At 32.1% G+C, this 18,976-nt stretch overlaps 1 protein-coding gene across 1 annotated transcript in view; it reads right to left on the minus strand.

Annotated features, from left to right (window-relative positions):
- Nucleotides 1–2,611, minus strand: part of LOC130814061 (uncharacterized) — a 5,675-nt gene extending 3,064 nt beyond the window's left edge. Inside the window, exons 1-2 of the mRNA XM_057680052.1 lie at nucleotides 2,209–2,611; nucleotides 1,540–1,627 (exon numbers count right to left, since the gene is read on the minus strand). Of these exons, the coding sequence (XP_057536035.1) occupies nucleotides 1,540–1,627; nucleotides 2,209–2,325 (205 nt within the window). The 5' untranslated portion in view covers nucleotides 2,326–2,611. The remainder of the gene's footprint in view (nucleotides 1–1,539; nucleotides 1,628–2,208) is intronic.
- Nucleotides 2,612–18,976: the final 16,365 nt, after the last annotated feature.

Genomic DNA, 18,976 nt, shown 5'->3' on the forward strand with positions numbered 1-18,976 from the left:
AGTCAATTTCTCTAACTTATGTATGGATAGAAATTTTTCCAGAGAAAAGAAAGGAAAGAGAGTGGTAGAGACGGAAGGGAAATGAAGCGAAGAGAAATGGAAGGAAGAAACACTTGTTTCTTTAGGAGAGGAAGGAAGGAAAAGGAAGGGAGATAAGAGTTTTCCTTCAAAACTTTTCAACTTTGGAAATATTGATACCTTAAAAAAAACATCCGTCCAGTCCCTCCAAATTTCTTCCCTCTAAATCTCTTTCCTCCCATTTTGTTATCCAAACAAGGAATCCCTCATTCTTCCAAATTCCTCCCTTTTCTTTCCCTCCATTTCCTTCCTGCATCCAAACATACACTAATTGATTTATTTAAAATATAAATACTCACTTTAAAACACTAAATGTAGAGCTGTTCATTGGCGGGCTACCTTCCAGGCTCGACCCACCCAACTCGAAAAAGGGAGGGCTTGGACAACTTTTTCAAAGAAAATAAATTTTGAGCGGATCATACCCGCCCCCAAAATAAATAGGCAGGTAGCGACACCAAAAAAATACTCGCGGACATTATACCCGCCACTTGCTTAGTGTTATATATTGCATATGTCTAAATCGTAAAAACCGCCGAGAGACTGAGATTCACTCAATGGTTATTTCGTATTTGATAATATGTCGCAAATGAAACATAAATTTTTATGTGAGAAGATCGCATTGTGAGACGCATCTTATTATTAGAATATGAACTTATTATTTTAAGATCGTCCACTAAAAAAAAGGTATTTCAAATAAATTTAGATTGATGGCGTATATATTTAGATATTCCAATAGTCGAATCATACTAAAATAATTGTTGAATAAATATCTCTTGATCAAAATCCAGTATAATAAGGCTTATTATAGAAAAGGTTAAATATGATAGTTAAAAAGAATAAGTATAAGACAATACTAAATTGAAAGGGTTATCATGTTTGGGATTAAAAGGAATAAAAAAATTGACGAATATATCAAGTTGTTGAATGTAGTAGTACTTCAACTTTTCATGTGTAAGTCCAAAGTGATTTGACTTTATAATGTTTAGTGGTAATCTACTATCAAATGCTTGAATATTCGTAGCCTAATCCACTTTTTTAGTCATCTAACACATTGTATCAAACTAAATCCACTCACATTTCACCGATAAAAAATTAAGAAAAAGTTTAATTCGCATCATTTGATTACACTTTAAAAAGAAAAATAATAATAAATCATTTGAATATAGCACTATCTTTTTAGTTTGATGTTCATATTTTGAATTTTTTATTTTAGACAAACTTATACTTGATTTTTAATGAATTTTTACAATTTAAAATATATCTATATGAAAATTTGTTAAATTTGTCTTGTTTTATGACATTTTATTATGTACTTTTTATAATTTTTTTATAAATTGAATTTATAAATATTAATTTTGGTGATTAAAGATTGTGAAAAATATTATTTGAAACATATATGATATGAAAACAGAGTAAATATTATTTTAAGGATGATAGGATAAATATTTGAAGTTGGAATACCTTGTTTATTATTCCATGGTTGATTTCCAGAAGACTCTTTTTGACATGATCCTCTTGCCTCAGAATAGGTAGAATATCGGCCAATTCCCTGTAATAAATTATAGTATTCCCAAAATACATAATAAAAGCGTTATTAACATTTTTCAGACCCATTAAAGAGATATATTAATTGCATTTATTTTTTTATAGGTCCATATTAATATCTTTTCATATCTAAAATTAAATATTTAATTCTATATTATAACGACAAACTAGAATTAGATCAAACTCTTAAATCTAGTATGTAATAAATAATAACACATGCATGATTCAACAATTAGAAGTAATAAAAACAGAAGAAAACATGGGAGAAAAGTTTTTTTTAACAAAGTTTATAATTTTTTAACAACATATTAATTAAAATAATGATAAAAGTATCCAAATTTTAATTGAAAAATACGAAAGTTAGTGTTCGTTATTGTTAACCCATAAGTACTTTGAGGGATTAAAAATAATTAATTATTCAATTTATACATGCAAAAAAAAAAGTTATTAAAAGAGGGGTGAAGAATTTTAACCAAGCAAAAAAACTTAAATCATTAACAAATAAAATAAAAAATGAAGTAATGAAAGCTAGTAATTTTTATGAAGAAATATTTAAAATAAAAAAGTAATTAACTAATTATATACCTTTGAAGGGGGGAAAATGGAAGATAAAACATCATTAGATGATGATTCATGAGACCCAAATAGCTGAGAAGTGAGTGATGATGAAGATGAACTAGTTTGTGACTTCTTATTGTCCATATTTGTTTTTTTGAGATTAAAAATAGAAGAAAAAAATGTTTAATGAAAAAATAATAAAGTATGAAAACTAACAAAACTAACCCACAACTAGAAAAGAAGTAATAATAAATTAAAAAAAAAAAAGCAAAATTAAAGTTATTAGAAGCGAAAATAAGAAGAAGAGAAGGGGAAAGAGACAAGACACGTGAAATTGTGTTTATGATCACTTAAAAGTAATGAGTGAATGTGTGAAGGGGGCTTAAAGAAGAGGAAAGGAGTGATGAAATTGAATTGTGATAGTAATTGTGGTGCAAAGTCAATTTATAGGGACTTTAGAAATTATAACTTGGGAAGAACTGAGAATAATTATGGCTTACTCCTATGTTTGTGGGGCCTATGGCATGGTGTCCCTCCATGTCATCTAAAGGTTAACTTAATCCATTTTTCTTATTGATTCTTTAATGTCTTTTGAATTTGTAATACTAACTTTGGTATTTTTTTAGTTAAAAATATATATTGGAAATTTTGTTGTATTCATTATTACATTATGCTTTTATCTTGGACGGTTTGGTAATTAATTGTTGATCTTCGATGTTGGTTGGATTAATTGACTTATTTTACCAATTAGTAGTAACAGTGTTGAATGTATTTTTGGGTTGTTCAACTTACTATATAAGTCAAATATTATATTTGTAAATTAAAATTTGTTTTTGACAATTGGCTCTTTATTTGAGAAAGAGATGATCGAAAAATCAATTAAATTTATACCTTAAAAACAATGTGCCAACTTATGTTTTAATTGTCCAAACACCCAACAAGCAAAAGATAAAAACTCATTTAAAAAGCTGACAAAAAATCAATTAGCAAAGTACCCCCTTATTTGAAAATTATGCTTTGTTGTTTTGTTAAAAGAGTGCAAAAATAATTACTAAGAAAGGAAGGAAAACACTAGTGTTAAAAGCGTCTTTCAGTTCTTTATGTATGAGCTTTTGTTGTGTTATATTGTTGTGTTATATGAGCAAACAACATAAAAGTTGTTGAAGTTAGATGAGGAGTGTTTCAGAGTTTTGTATTTATGTTTTAATTGTGAATAAATAAATAATTTTTAGTGCAAGTTTTAATTCTCCTAGTGTGAGCGATGAATTTGATCATCTCAAGCTCAGTCATGGCTTGCACATTAAGAGATGACGTTGGTGTGCCAGAAAGTATAGGAGGTTAAGGTTTGGATCACTACGTGAAGTGATCAAAAAGATGCATGAAGGGTGTCTTAAACAAGGCAACAAGGTGTACAAAAATGGTCATTAAGTATGTCTTGAACGAGGCATGAGGGGCTTATGCCTTGAACGAGACATAAGTTAGAACAAGTTAGTAATAGCTAGTGAGCAGGTGCTCGTTCGAGCACAACAAGCTTATTGATGTACTCATTTGAACACCCTAGTGCAGGGCAATATCGGGTATATTCTGATTTGCTTGATACTTAAGGGAAAGTTGTCTATTTGTCCTAGGGTTAACTTCTATGATTAAGGGGCCTATATATATAGACCTAAGTCATTATTAGGATTGGCATGGAGGCTATTACATAGAAAGCAAACTAGCATTGTTATCTAAGGGAGTTTCTTTCTTGTAATAGAGTATCTCTTCCATTAAAGGTGGAGACTTTTAGCCTGAGAGTGTGAGTTCAAACCTTGTGACGGTTGTGTCATCATTGTATTATTAAATCACTAATGATGATATACAATCTATTCTGAAGGACATGTGTCCAAGACACCTTTAAACATCTTATTGTGTTCTTGCATCGTATTTATTGTCTCTATTGATTTACGCTTTTTTTTGCATGCATTTTCTTTTTTCAGTTCTTCAAACGTAGGTTCTTATCCTTTTACTTTTATTGGTATTAAAGCTTCGTGTTTTTCTTAAGTATTTTAGTGAGTAAAATAAAGATTTTTCTGAAAAACAAGATGTGTAAGGGAACAAGGTTACATATTGATCGGGACTTTACATCCTTCAATAGTAATACCACAAGTGCACGGCATAGCTTAGTACGACGGCAAGTACGGGTCGAATTCACAGGGAGTGGGGGTTAAGTTAATAGTTTCCCAATTGATTAGTGTGTTCGAAAATGTATAATATGATGTTTGGTGGTTTAGATAATTTAAGCAAACAATTAAAAAAGACGAAATGAAAAACGAAGCATAAAAGTAATTAAGGATACAATGAACTAAAGCAAGAATAATATATTCAATAAACTAAAAAGGCATAGGCTAGGCTTTCTCACCAAGGTAGTGTTTACTCACTTTAACCTAAGGTCATGGATGTTTTGTTATGGGGAAGAACGATTCATAAATTCTAATGTTCTCTCTCGAGCAACAATAGCTTCCTAAAACATACTCAACTACCTATTCTCACGGAGCTAACCATAAATTAAGACATGGAGTACACATCTATCATTTCCAATCAAAACATCTACCTATTTTCATGGAGATGATTCAACTTTTAAGCATAGATTATCGTTAAAAATCGACTCTCGCCCTCAATTCAACGACACTACACATGATAGCAAAATCTATGTTAAACCATAAACAACACAACCAAGCCAAAGGTAAAGAAAGCAATTCAAACTACATACATGGTGATAATGCCTAGCCTAAGCCAAAACAAACTACTCACTCATACTCATATTGAAATTTTAAAAAACAAATAAGCCAAGAACCATAGATGAATGAATTAAACTAGAGTATTCTAAATAGATGAGTGCAATATAAGTTGAAGAACAACAAGCATGAATATATGAAACTAAAGGCAAATAATGAATTAAAATCAATATAAGCAAAGATAGAAGTTACTCTTTTAGGTTCAATCTAAGGATGAACAAGATGATTTGATGATTCAAAGTAATACCTTCCAAAAGCTTCCAATAATAATACATCAATGGTTGAAGAATCTAAGTTGCAAAGTGTTACAAATAAGGATGAAATTAAGATTGTAATTGGAAATTGAAAGTTCTTAATTAAATTGAAAGAGAAATTATGCTAATAACTAATTCTCAATTAAAAAGAAAGCTAAGCTATGAAGAAGTACATAAGTATTACTCAAAAGTGAAGGGTGAAAACTGAGATATGAGCTCCCTCTTCCTCTTCTCTATTTATAGGCTTCAAAACAAGTGGGGGGGGGGGGGGGTGCTTTCATGATTGCTCCACCACCCCTAGGTTGTAGGAGGGAGGTGCTACCCCTAAAGGATAGGGTAGGGTGGCTAGGGAGTCTTGGCAGCAGTTATTTTGAAATAAAGGGGCTAGTTTGTGCTCGGTTTCAATGATTAGATCCTGTAATGAAATAAAACACCAAAGCAACAAAACAAGCGTAAAATCCAATAAACCAATGCAATAACATATAGTTTCCTCACGCTAAACAAGTCACTTGTAGGGGTAAAAATAAAGATAAAATGTAGCTAATATATTCTATTGTTTAATGGAAAGATAAAATTTTTCGTATGGAAAAATCTGTTGAAAAATTGTTGGTTCAACAAGATAATTGTGATGCACTTGAGAAAACAGAGACGTATTTGGAGGTTAAGAAGTGGTTATTTATGAAGAAAAAGGCGGTGAGCACTTTTAGGCTTGTCATTGCACTCAAAATCAAGTATAACTACCTGAAGGACATGGGAGTTTTAACAACTGATGAAGGAGGATGATACAAGTATGTAAGCTCACATTAACACATTCAACCAACTTGTGTGTCGATTACTGAATGCAGAATAGGAGTTGTCAAATGAGGAGCAAGATTTACTTGTTTTGGCTTCTTTCTAAAGAGTTATAGAAATATAGTTCAAACATTGCTCATTGGGAGGGATTCTATTATTCTTTATCACGTATTGTGGTGTTGAGAGAGAATGATAAGTTCATGGTGAGATATGAGGGGAAGACAAGAAGAGTGGTGGAGAAGGCTTATTTTATGAGGGTCCTAGTAGAGCTATAGAGGGAGAATTAAGGAGAAGGGTTACCAAGGGAAATGGAAGTCCTAAGGGAGGAGTGACTATAGTAATAAGGTGTGTTACTATTCTAAGAATTTGTGGCACATTCAAAAGATGTGCAAAAAAATTTAGAAAGACCTTAAGATGATAACAAGTTTTAAAGATGGTGGAAGAAAGGAGGTTAAGAACAGCGGAGATGTAGCCCCGGGTTTTGTTTAGGAAGAAGATTATAGAGCACTTCTTGTGGATCAGAGAGTGTCTTTTGGGAAGAAATGGGTGATTGACTCTGGTTGCTCATTCCACATGTGTTTTGAGAAAGAGAAGTCCACTAAGCTTAGTATGAGCGAATCGATGGAGACCTTGTCATTTTACCAAACAATGAAAGGGTAAATGTGGAAGGTGTTAATGAGGTAAAAGTGGTGACACATGATGGTGTCAAAGGAGACTTGGTAAGGTGAGGCATGCGCCTAATTTTGAGAATAACCTCATTTCATTACGTATGCTGGAAGCTAAGGGATGTTCTTTTAAGTCTAGTGATGGGTCCTTGAAAGTCATTAAAGGGAGTATGGTTCTCATGAGAGGGAGAAGAAATGAGAGAAACTTGTATAAGCCAATAGTTGGTGGTGGTTGCCTACGCCACAAGATTAATGAGATTGTTTGTGGGTAACACACGAAGGTGACATTTATTGATGACGAGAGATTTAGCCTTGAGAGGGATATTGTCATTGTAAGTGCCAATTCTCTTAGTGTGAGAGATAATTTTGATCATCTCATAGGCCGTTCCATGGCTTGCACATTAGAGGATGATTTTGGATATGCAAGATAGTATGGGAGGTGTAGGTTTGGATCACTACGTGAAGTGATCAAATTAAGAGCTGCATAAAAGGTGCCTTGAACAAGACAAGAAGGTGCACAAGGACATTGAGTATGCCTTGAACGAGGCCTGAAAGGCTTGGAAGATTCCTTCAACGAGGTTTAAGCTAGAATAAGTCAAAAATAGTTGGGCAAGTTCTCATTCAAGCAATGCAATGCAATATCAGATTTTTTTTCTGATTTGCACGATACTTTGGGGCAAGTTGTCTATTTGTCCTAGGTTTTTTCCTTTGATTTAGGGGCCTATATATAGACCTAACTTGTCACTGGGATCGGTGTGGAGAATATTACAAAGAAAGAAAACTAGGGTTGTGACCCAAGAGAGTTTATTTCTTGTAACATATAGTGAATCTTCCATTAAAGGTGGAGACTTTAATCTTAAGAAAACTAGGCTACACTTATCCAATTGTCAAAATGCTGGCATCAAATGCTTAAAATGGAATTTGGCATCAAAACGAGATTAGGATTGATTAGGATAAATGTAAAACATAAAGGAAGTTCCAACACCCAAAAAGAATAAATAAAAATCAACAAAAAACATATCTTCCCAATTCCATATCTTCCTATATCATGAAAGTACTAGTAAATTAGACGTCCTCCTTTTAGAAACATGGCCGGATTTAAGATCTTGATTTTAGTGGGTCCATAATTTCTTTCTTTTTAGACTAAAATTTTTTAAATGTCAATAATAGAACATAATTTTAACTTTTTAATTGATTCTTAATAATATTTGATAATTTATATAGTTGTATATTTTTCTTTGTAATAGGTTGTGTTGATTTATTGAATTTTTTCTCAAAAAAACTCTAGCATCTATTGTTTACTTCGGTGCTACTATGGTAAGCCTCCGATCTCTTTATTTTTACTTTTTTTGTTTTTTATTACAATTAAAGTCCATTCTTATTATAGAGTTATTTTATCCATTTATTAGATTCAATTTACCCATATATTGAATTTTGGAGTTTGAAATTTTGTTACAAATATACCTCATTTCATTACGTAGACTTTAAGCTAAGCCTACCAGTACCAACTTTTCTTCTTCACACCAATTCTTTCCCAAGATCTTAAGATTCTAATAATTTTTTAAGTTTTTAAATTTATCAACTAATTTTGTACTACTGAATGTAACTGTAATAACCAATTAATAAATTCATAATACATTTATTTAGTAAATTATATAATAATAAATTTTCAAGAATGCACGAAATGTTGGGATGATTTATCATATATCGACAAATTAAAAATGGTATGCACACTTTATAAGCTATTAAAAACCTTCTTTTCCTTGACATATGATTTTGGGATGGTATATATCTCATTGGTTTATGAAGTGTGTGCACCTCGTGTTTTCTCCGAAAATATATTGACATTCACAATAAGTTCAGTCTAGTTTAGCATATTTCAAATATCCTATATGTATTTACTTTTGAAATGTTAAAATTTAATGTTTTTATAATTTTTTATCATGTTCAAGCATAAAAGTTTGACTAAAAAGTCAAATGTTACACATTAAAGAAATTCATAGTTGACTTGAGATTCAGTATTATTGTGGCGACCAGAGAGGAGGAGGTCTTGCTAGAATGGTAGAACCGGGGAAAGATGTATAAAATAAACTCTTGTTAAAAAATTTCTAAGCAAATTTTAATTTTCATATTAAGTGACTTTGATTCGAGCTTTAGGTTAGGGTTTACTAACAGCAAATAAGAGAAAATAATAACCAAAACAATATTAATAACAGCGAACAAAAAAAGACAATGTCATAATATTTGACGAGACAAAAAAAACAAATACTAAGTTCGTTGTTCATAATAGCAAACAAACATTATTCTCCTTTAATTTTTTTTTTTGTCTTTTAAAAATCTTGACTTTGTTTTCCTTTTGTTCGCTGTTATTAACAGCGACAAAGTCGTGGTAAATTTTTTTTCTTGTTTTTTGTTAGTAACAATAAACAAAACCTTACCTTAGACTCGGACATAAAAACATTTATTTTGTTAATTAAAATTTACCGCAATTTTTATTTTAAAAAATTATTTTAACTGAAAAGGTAGGCGGCCCAAAATATTTAACTCACATTACATTCTAGTTGACCCGTCGCTTTCCCAATTTGGGTATCCTTCCCTTTCTCACCTTCAAAGGGACCAATTCATGATATGTTCCTTCGCTTTGTTTACTTCCAAGGCATAATGGTGGGACTTATTTATTACCCCATGATACAAGTATTCAAGAGTAATTATTAAATCTCATTTATCCTTAAAAAAAATAAATCAAATCTTGTCTCTAAATAATCCATGCAATAAAAATAATAATAATAATAATAATAATAATAAAAACAATAATAATAGGCAGATTGAAGTAGTACGAACAAGCGATTGAAGACAAGATAGAAAAATAAGCAACTAATATTCTGATACCTACACTTTGGTGTTCCATTTACTTACATTTATTCATTGATCTCTCATCTCCGATGCGACTTGAGTGTTAGAAGGGTTTTCGAGGAGATCACCCCGAGCAAGGCTAACTTGTTGAGTTGCAGGACTTCAACCCATTTCCACGGAAGGGTTACATCTCGCTTCTACTTCGTCGACCGTTGACTCTGATAACACTTCCACTTCAGGTATTTCAAGTGTCTCTTACACTTCCTCGTTTCCTAATGGAACAGATCCATAATTAAAAATATTGACAAATAGATTTATCAACTTAAAGTAGTAAATATTGTAAAACCAAACAAATTCGACGATATGCCATTTATCTAACTTTTGTTTGTGAATACAACTTTTGACTCGACTTTAAAATTAATTTTAAATTATTAAAAATCATTGCATATTGATATACAATTCTAATTTTAAACAAATTCGAAACTTGTGACTCAAAATTAATCTAAAACACCTCTAATATGGAGTATTGAAGAGTGAGTCTTGTGTGGGCTTAGTTCACACCAAAATAGTTTACGTTAATCTAAATATTCCCTTATTTTCAACATAATATAAGGAAGTATTATATAAATCTTTTGGCAGTTATACTTGGATTAAATTTTCACTTAAAAGTCTTTTTCCTACACACATTCTTTTATGTAAATATGTGCCAAAAGACTCTCAAATTACACTGTTTACTGTCGAATAGATTTGCAAAGAGATAGTGATTCTCTCAAGATAATTTCTATTTGGAAAAATGCGTATGTTGAACTTTAGCCTAAAATCGTTGATAAGGTCCAACTTCAACTATTGTATTTAATAGGATAAATAATACCAACTATTAATTAATCATGAATAATATCAACTTTAAAATTACTTTTTCATCAAAATATATTTTTGCCCATTACCTATAAAACATGTCATTTATACCAATAACAAACAAACTAAACTTAAATTTTTTAAAGAACATTCCACCTCATCCAAATTCTCCCACCTGTGCACCACTCCACCCCTCCCCTACCCAACCTTGCAATACCCCAGCCCCAGCACTCCCAACACACCCACCAACCACCAAATAAGGATCAAACACCACCACCAGTCCACCACCAAGTAATCGCCTCCCCCTAGACTACCACGGCCCTTCCTCATGGACGCCACCAACATATCAGCCAACCACCACCACCTATATATCTCAACTCCATGGCTCCAATCGCAAATCCTCTACCCCCATGACCGCGAATTGCAAAACCTCCGTCCCCTTGGCGATCAATCGTAGTGTCGGGTAGGAAGGCATTCCATGGGATGTGGTGTTGGTGGGTCGTCAAAAATGGTGGGATGGAAGTGAGAGGGCAGGTGGGGCTGTGGTGGTGGAATTGGTGGAGGCCGGAGGGTGGTAAATGGGTGTTCAAGGATTTTTTTCCTTTTTCAATTGGCCTACAATATATTGAGATTACCAACAAGTCAAAGAAAAATACCTTTAGGTTGCAACATATTATACATAGTTAAAAAATAATTGATATTATTGTATGAAAAATTCACAGTAATTTTTCATTAAATTCATTTATTTTTCTATCAATTGAGGCGTTATATGGGGGTTGTGGTGGTGGATTGTAGTAAAGGGGTAGTGAGGTATTTTATTTTATTTTATTTTTTCTTTTTGACAATTGGCTATAATTGAGGTTACCAATAAGTCAAAGCATGTTAGAAAAAATGCCTTTTATATGTTACATTATATTATACATGATTAAGTAATAGTTGGTATTATTAAAAGAAAAATTGATAATAATTTTTCACTAAATTTATTTATTTATTTATTAATCCTTTAAATAAATAATCATTTAATAAATAACCGATAAAAAAGTGTTTATAGAAAAGATAAAGAAGTTTTCTTGCTAGGTTCGTACCAAAAATAATGACCCCTTGTTGCTTGAATACTGAATAGATAGTTTAGAGACATATAGCATCATATAAATAACTATCTTATACTTCTAGTAGTTTTGTTATTCCTTCTTTTTTAGTGGATTACATTCTTTCTTCATTGTATTGCTTGGGATATGGGAATGTTTTGGAATATGGAAGGTTAGACGGTCAACATTATCGGTCCCTTATGAAATACTCCCTCCTATTCAGTTGAATTGTTCTATTTGACTTTTCACACTTGCCGATGCAACATTTTAACTCTTAATATCTCAAATTATGCTTAATTAAAAATTATAAAAAGTTGATATTAATAATTCTTGTATTGAGACGAATCAAACAAGATCCCATATGACTATGTTTTAACTTATAGATTAAGAGTAAAATACAAATTAAGAGTGATAAGTGAATAGTGCCAAAAAAAATGGGACAATTCAGCTGAATAGGAGGTAGTATTATTTTATTTTTTTTTTCAGATTTTTATCTTTAAAATTTATTAATTTAAGTTGTCATTGTTCTTTGGAAGCAAGGTATTTTCTATTTCTCATTTGTGAACGGTGGGAGGCCAATCTAGCTTAGTAAATTAAATCCTTTATCTAGCAAATCACTTCAGGATATTCGGATATATAGTGGTCACTATTAGGCATTTAGGCCTGTAGCAAATAGATAGCGATTATTTGATCTGATCAGAATACAATGGTTGCAAAATGGCTTAAGCAACACTTGGTCGCAAATATTGACCACCAAAAAAAAAAAAAAAAAAAAAAAAAAAAACTTCAAATCGAATCCCCTAATCTATCCTCAATACTCATTATATAGACGAATGACTTATACTTGAATAATTTTTGGGTCATACTTATACTTTGATGTTTTCTTATATAAGTTAGAAATTACTTCCTCCGTTCTATTGAATTTGCAGTATTTTTCATTTTGGTTCGTTCCACTTAATTTATATCATTTTTTTTTCTTTCATCCATTTATTTTAACTCTTTTTTAATTTCATCCACTTTCTTTTAATCTCATCTTTTCATTTTAGCTCTTTTTTATTTTCATCCATACAATTCATTCTCTCTTTTCATTTACTACCACTTTTTAAAAAATAACTCAATTTCTCTTTGATGCAAATCAAGGAGGATAAAATAGTATTGTTTATTATTTATAATTTATTATCATGACTTGTGTCACGATGGTCTCCTTCTCTATTCAGGTAAATGGTAACCCAGTAAAGCCCTTTGCTGCTGAAAAAGGGTTGAAAGGGTTGCGCCAAGGCTACCCCATTTCCCCTTACCTGTTTGCCATTGGAAGAGATTACCTTTTGAGACTTATGCAGAAGATAAATGGCACTTCGAGATTCAAATTCCACCCTAGATGCAGGAAAGCTGTATTACCAACCTCTTTGCTGATGACCTCCTTGTGTTATGCCGGGCAGACGTCAATTTATTTAGTAGCATCATGGGTACTTATGACCGATTCACCAAGGCCTCGAGGCTGGAAGCCAACTAGAGCAAAAGCAATTTCTACCACAATGGAATAGATATGCATTCAAAAACTATATTTTGTCCTTTTTGCACATGGAGGAGGGTGATTTTCCTTTCAGGTACTTGAGGGTTCCGCTGCACTCCAAAAAGCTGAATTTCAAAGATTGTGGGCCACTGGTTGACAAGATTATAGGCAGAGCTAAGTTCTGGTCCTCTAAGCTTTTGTCCTACGCAGGAATGATTCAGCTGATTCGTAGTGTCATTGGAAGGATGAAAAACTTTTGGGCCCAAATCTTTTGCCTCCCTAACAAGCTTATCAAGATGGTTGAAGATGTGTGTCGCTCCTTCATCTGAATTAGAAAAGAGAGTCTAAACAAGAAATTTGTGGTAGCTTCGAGGCAAATGGTCTTGCCCTACGCAAAACGTAGCTAGAACCTTAGAGACATGTATAAGTGGAACAAAGCGGCTATGCTCAAGCATTTATGGAACCTAGCTAGAAAAAGGATAATATGTGGGTCAAGTGGATTCATAGTAACTATATGAAATCGTATGAAGTTCATAATGTGAGGGTACCATTTCATGCTTCATGGAGCTTTAAGAAGATCATCAGCCAAAGAGACATGGTGGACCAGTTAGGGTACCAATCAAATTCGACAAATAATTCAAGACAGCTGACGACAAACTAAAGTATTTTAAAATTTTGAACTCTTATATAGGTTGATTGAAATGATTGCCTTATTGTTTTTCTTTGTGAAACTATAGCTATTATTTAGTCTTGCTGTCAGTTTTTGTAGTTTGGATATTTGACCTCCTTCTGGCCACAGCATTGTGCCAAGTAATTAAGTATTTTGAATCAAATTTTACCTGCTTTAATTTATAGCTCTTGATATCAATAGTGTTATACAGGGAGACGTTATGAAACAATCTTTGTGTTGTTTTCATGTACCCTGAACTAAATGAATGTTTCGTGATCCTTGATTGAACTGTTGGTTTTGTTTCTTATAAAAAAAATGGTTGTTTTATGGACGGAATGCAAGTAAGATTGTTCTTTATGAAGATGCTGCATTACGTGCTTGTGAAGTAATGATTGTGACTTGAAATTGTTACACCATCTTTAGTTCCTGGTACTGTCTTAACTGTATTTTTATCATTTTATATGCCGTGCTGATATTCATTGCAGGCCGTATAATTCCTCTTGAAGGAGCTGATGTCGAATATGATTCTGCCAATAAAAACATTGAGGAGATTGAATTTGATTTGAAGAAACATATTGTGGAACAGAAAAACTTACTTGGCATCACATTGGAAATGAACACTTTATTAATTCAAAATATAAACTTTCTCATCTTATCTTATGTGCTTCATTAATCATATGTTACCATTGGAAATGACATAAATGAGCAACTATTTGCTTATTTGCTAAATGAGCAAAAAATTGATTGCTAATTTCTCAAATAATCACAAAAATTTGCTTATTTTACAAATGAGTAACTAATTATTTGCTTATTTCCTTCAAAAAAAAATATTTGTTTATTTGACAAATGAGCAAACAAATGAGCAAAGAAATTAATTGCTTATTTGACAAATGAGCAACTAAGTTTTTCGCTCATTTGTTAAATTAGCAACTAAGTATTTGCTCATTTGACAGATAAGCAACTAACTATTTGCTCATTTGCTAAAAGTTGATCTTTCTTCATTGATATTTACACAAAATTACAGGTTATAAAATTGCAAAACAATTCTTTGCTCATTTATCAAATGAGCAAACTTTTAATGCTCATTTGTCAAATGAGCAGATAATTTTAGCTCATTTTGTTTAATATTTATTCTTTACTAATTTGTCCAAAATGAGCAAATAATTTGTCAAAATGAGCAATTATATTTTTGCTCGTTTTTCAAATGAGCAATTTTTTTTTGCTCGTTTGTCAAATGAGCAATTAATTTTTGCTCATTATCAAATGACCAAAAAAAACCAATGCTCCTTTATCAAATGAGCAAACTTTTTAATGCTCATTTGTCAAATAAGAAAATGATTCTTGCTCATTTGTGAGTGTGTTTGAATGTTTTAAATACGTTAGCCTACTAGCTCAAGGGTAGAGCATTGTGCAAATGCAAAAAAGATCTGGGTTCGAATCCCATATAGGTTCATTTACGTAATGTGGAGACACAAGTTTATATGTGTATTTAATTGTAACAAAGTTTATATAGTTACAAATTATTTCAAACCATTTTTTTGCCCATATAATTTAGTATGAATTTGATTTTTTTTATTAATTTTATTTATAAAGATAACCTAGGTAGGAAATGAACCTACATTCTCTATGTATTTGCATAGTGCTCTACCATTTGAGCTAATAGGTTTATCATATGTTTTAAATCATTTTCTATGTTATAAATTTTCAATCAGCTCATTTGATAAATCAACAAAGAATTATTGCTCATTTGATAAATAAGCAAAGATTTGTTTGCTCGTCTGATAAATGAACAAAAATTTGTTTGCTCCACCTTTGAGAATAACGATCTCCAAACAGAAAATATATGAGTAAAAGGAAGTATTGCTCCTTTTTTCTTTCTTTATCTTATTACCCGAAAATAATCTTTTGATTGGAGACTGATAGAGTTTGCTATTCTGGCAGATAAAAGAGGAGAGCACAATGAACAATTCTACCAACAGAAGCATTTATATATATATAATTTGTTCTTTTATATACCACATTATATTCCCTTTAAAAGTCAATTACTTTCAGCTACGTACTTTGTTTCTCACTTCGACTAGCCAGCATTTCGTTTATGGTTATTTTTTCTTCTCAATCTCAATTTTGGCATTCCCTTTCACCATCTTACCCCTCTTAAAACCCAGCAAACACAGATCAGAACAGGACAAATGTTTTTTTTGGTGCACTCATAAGTGTCAACCCACAACAAAAACTCCAATTGTGTCACATTGAACTATAATCGAAATGGGAGATTGGAAGAGAAAGAATCATGACAGGGGTTCTTAATTTATATTATGGACCAAATGAAAATATTTACAAAAACAATGCTCCATATACACAAATATATAATAAAGACAAAAATTACAGATAAATTTAATAATTTGTCAAAAGATGGAACTAACAGCTTAAAGAAGATATGTAGAGCCGAATTAACTAAGTAAAATCACAGCATCAAAAGAGTTGAAGATCAAATCAAAGCAAATAAAACTAAGAAAACTTTTATGCATGCAGTGGTTAGAAATAATCACAGGTAATGAATGATCAACAACACTCATAAACTTGACAAAATTCTCCTAAAAATATAAAATCTATAAGAATTACCTAGCGGTAAGTTTGAATTTACAAGTTGCATTTCAGCACACAAATCTTCGAAGGTATAAATTAAGATTTCTAAAACGTACTCAAGGCATGAAGCAACATAATCCTAATTCCTAATTCTACCCTAACCCTAATGATGTACGATCACCCACATTTAATTCCCATGAGCTAGCTAAGATCAATACAATGATACATCAAATGGAAGACGCTCAAATTCAAAGTCCAAATGTCAAGTCCTTCAATTTCATAATCATGAACTAAGTCTTCATTAATTTGAGTCTTTTATTTCATTTCAAATATTTGAGTCCTTTAGAAATGATTAAGCCAGGTTTAGGATCAAGCTTATTCATATCTCATGTTTAGTTAGTTGAGTTTAATTTTCTTTTAAGTCTAGTATTTATTTTTGGCTCAAATGGGTTCGAAATTTACAAAGCGTGTGAAGCAAGAATTGAAGCAAAACAATCAGCCATAAAATCAACAAAATGGTTGAAAATCATCAAGGATACATGAAGATTATTGAAGGACATTTGCAAATCAAGTCAAATGAAGCCAATCACTTTATTTTCAAATAACCTCTAGATTTCAAAACATAGCTGTTGGAGACTTGCTTTTACCCTCTAGATTTAAAAATATAGCTGTTGGGAGCTTACTTTTGTGTAATATTCAAATTTTTTCTTGCAAGTTGTGATCTTTGGTAGTTGAATTCTTTAGTATAAATAGGCTACTTGCTCTCTTGTAATTCACTCACTTCCATCACATTTTAATACAAACAACCTTTGAGCATTTCTTGTTCTTTCTTTGCAATTTAATTTTAACTTGGAGTAGTTGAAAGTGAGTTGAAGTTCCTTTGCTTTTCATTCTTTTGGCTAAAGATTGAATGTGTTCTTAGGAGCCCATAGCTTTAATTTCGTGGTGAATTTTATATCGAAATTAAACTTTGGTTTAGCCATTTTTAAGTTGTTCAATCAACATATCTTTTCTTAATCAGCCTTATTTATTGAATTCGAAACTTCAAGATACAAACGTGTGTTTATAGTTTGGTTCTTGTTTAATACATAGACAACCTATATCATCTTGGTATCAAAGCCAAGGCTACGCTCCTAGCCTTAATTTCGTTCATTCACAAAGCAATACACCATGTCTTAAAGTGGTGAAGGAGAAACAAGCGATTTGGGCAGAATTGTTGAAGAGCAAAATGCCACCATTAAATATCTACAAGTCCAACTTAAAGAGTTTCTAGACCTAAAACGCACCCTAAGGGAAGGTGGGGATTATAAGTCTAAAAGTCCTAAAGTTAATAGGCAAACAAGTCGTGGAGATGATCTTAAAGTCGACATTCCAGAATTTGAAGGAAGATTAGATGGAGATGAGTTCCTTGAATGGGTAAGAATCGTTGAAAGAGTATTTGATTACAAGAATACGGATGAAGAAAGAAGGTAAAGATAGTAGCATTAAAATTGCGCAAATATGCTTCTACTTGGTAGGCTAGCAAATGTGCAAAACGAGAAAGAGAAGGGAAAGACAAGATTAGATCATGGGAAAAGATGAAAAAGCAAATGAAGGAAAAGTTTCTGCCTTCATACTACATGCAAGAGAATTTCACCAAACTTCAACATCTAAAACAAGATGGCAGGAGTGTAGAAGAATATGGTCGAGAATTTTAAACCATGATCATGAGATGCAACCTTAAGGAGGCTGATCACCAAACCTTGGTAAGGTTTTTATATGGTTTAGATTCAAAAATCAGAAACATTGTTGAATTACATCCTTATGCTTGCCTTGATGATTTAATTAACCTTGCACATAAAGTGGATAAACAACAAAGAACTAAAATGAAGGAAACCTCACGTTTCACTTCAGCAAGAACTAACAATTTCAATTCCTACCAAAAGAACACTCCCCATTCCTATTCTAAAGCCCATTCGCAAGATTCAAAAGCTTTGCAAAACAATCATTCAAAGCAGCCCCTAAGCGAGCCCAATACACCCAAACAAAACACCAATTCATTCACACCAAGGAGATGTTTTAAGTGTCAAGGCCTAGGATATATTTCTTCCGAATGCCCAAACCGAAAAATGGTGAACTTGGTTGAGTTTGAAGATTATCAAGAAGAAAACGAGGAGGATTTCTTTGACAATGAAGAACTGGATGAGGAAATAGTATATCCGGATGAAGGAGAACTACTGGTCATGCGGAGAGCTCTTATATCCAAACCAACAAAGGGAAGCAATGTTCACACAAAATGCACGGTTAAAGGTAAGATCTGTTCGCTTATCATTGATGGAGGAAGTTGCGCTAATGTCGCTTCAAAGACTATGGTGGAAAAGCTTAATCTCACCACCACTCCACACTCCGAGCCATACATGATTCAATGGTTGAAACAAAACAAAGGTATTTCTGTAAACTCTCAAGTTTTACTATTGTTTTCAATAAGAAATAGTTATAAGGAGAGTCTTTTATGTGATTTTATACCTATGGATGCATGTCATGTTTTATTAGGAAGACCTTGGCAATATGATAGAAGACTTCTCTGCTTTTTCAATATGCCTTGAATATGGCAGCTCACTGTCAGTCCTCAGCACCTGGATATGTTGTCTTCATCTGCAATCGTCACCGTTTTGAAACCAAACCTCCTTTTCTCTCCCAAGTGTCTCTTCTCTCTTTCATCCTCCTACATATGCTGAGATGGATGATAATAGATTGCTAAAAATG

This window comes from Amaranthus tricolor, chromosome 5 (assembly GCF_026212465.1).
Source record: "Amaranthus tricolor cultivar Red isolate AtriRed21 chromosome 5, ASM2621246v1, whole genome shotgun sequence".
Taxonomy (NCBI): Eukaryota; Viridiplantae; Streptophyta; class Magnoliopsida; order Caryophyllales; family Amaranthaceae; genus Amaranthus; species Amaranthus tricolor.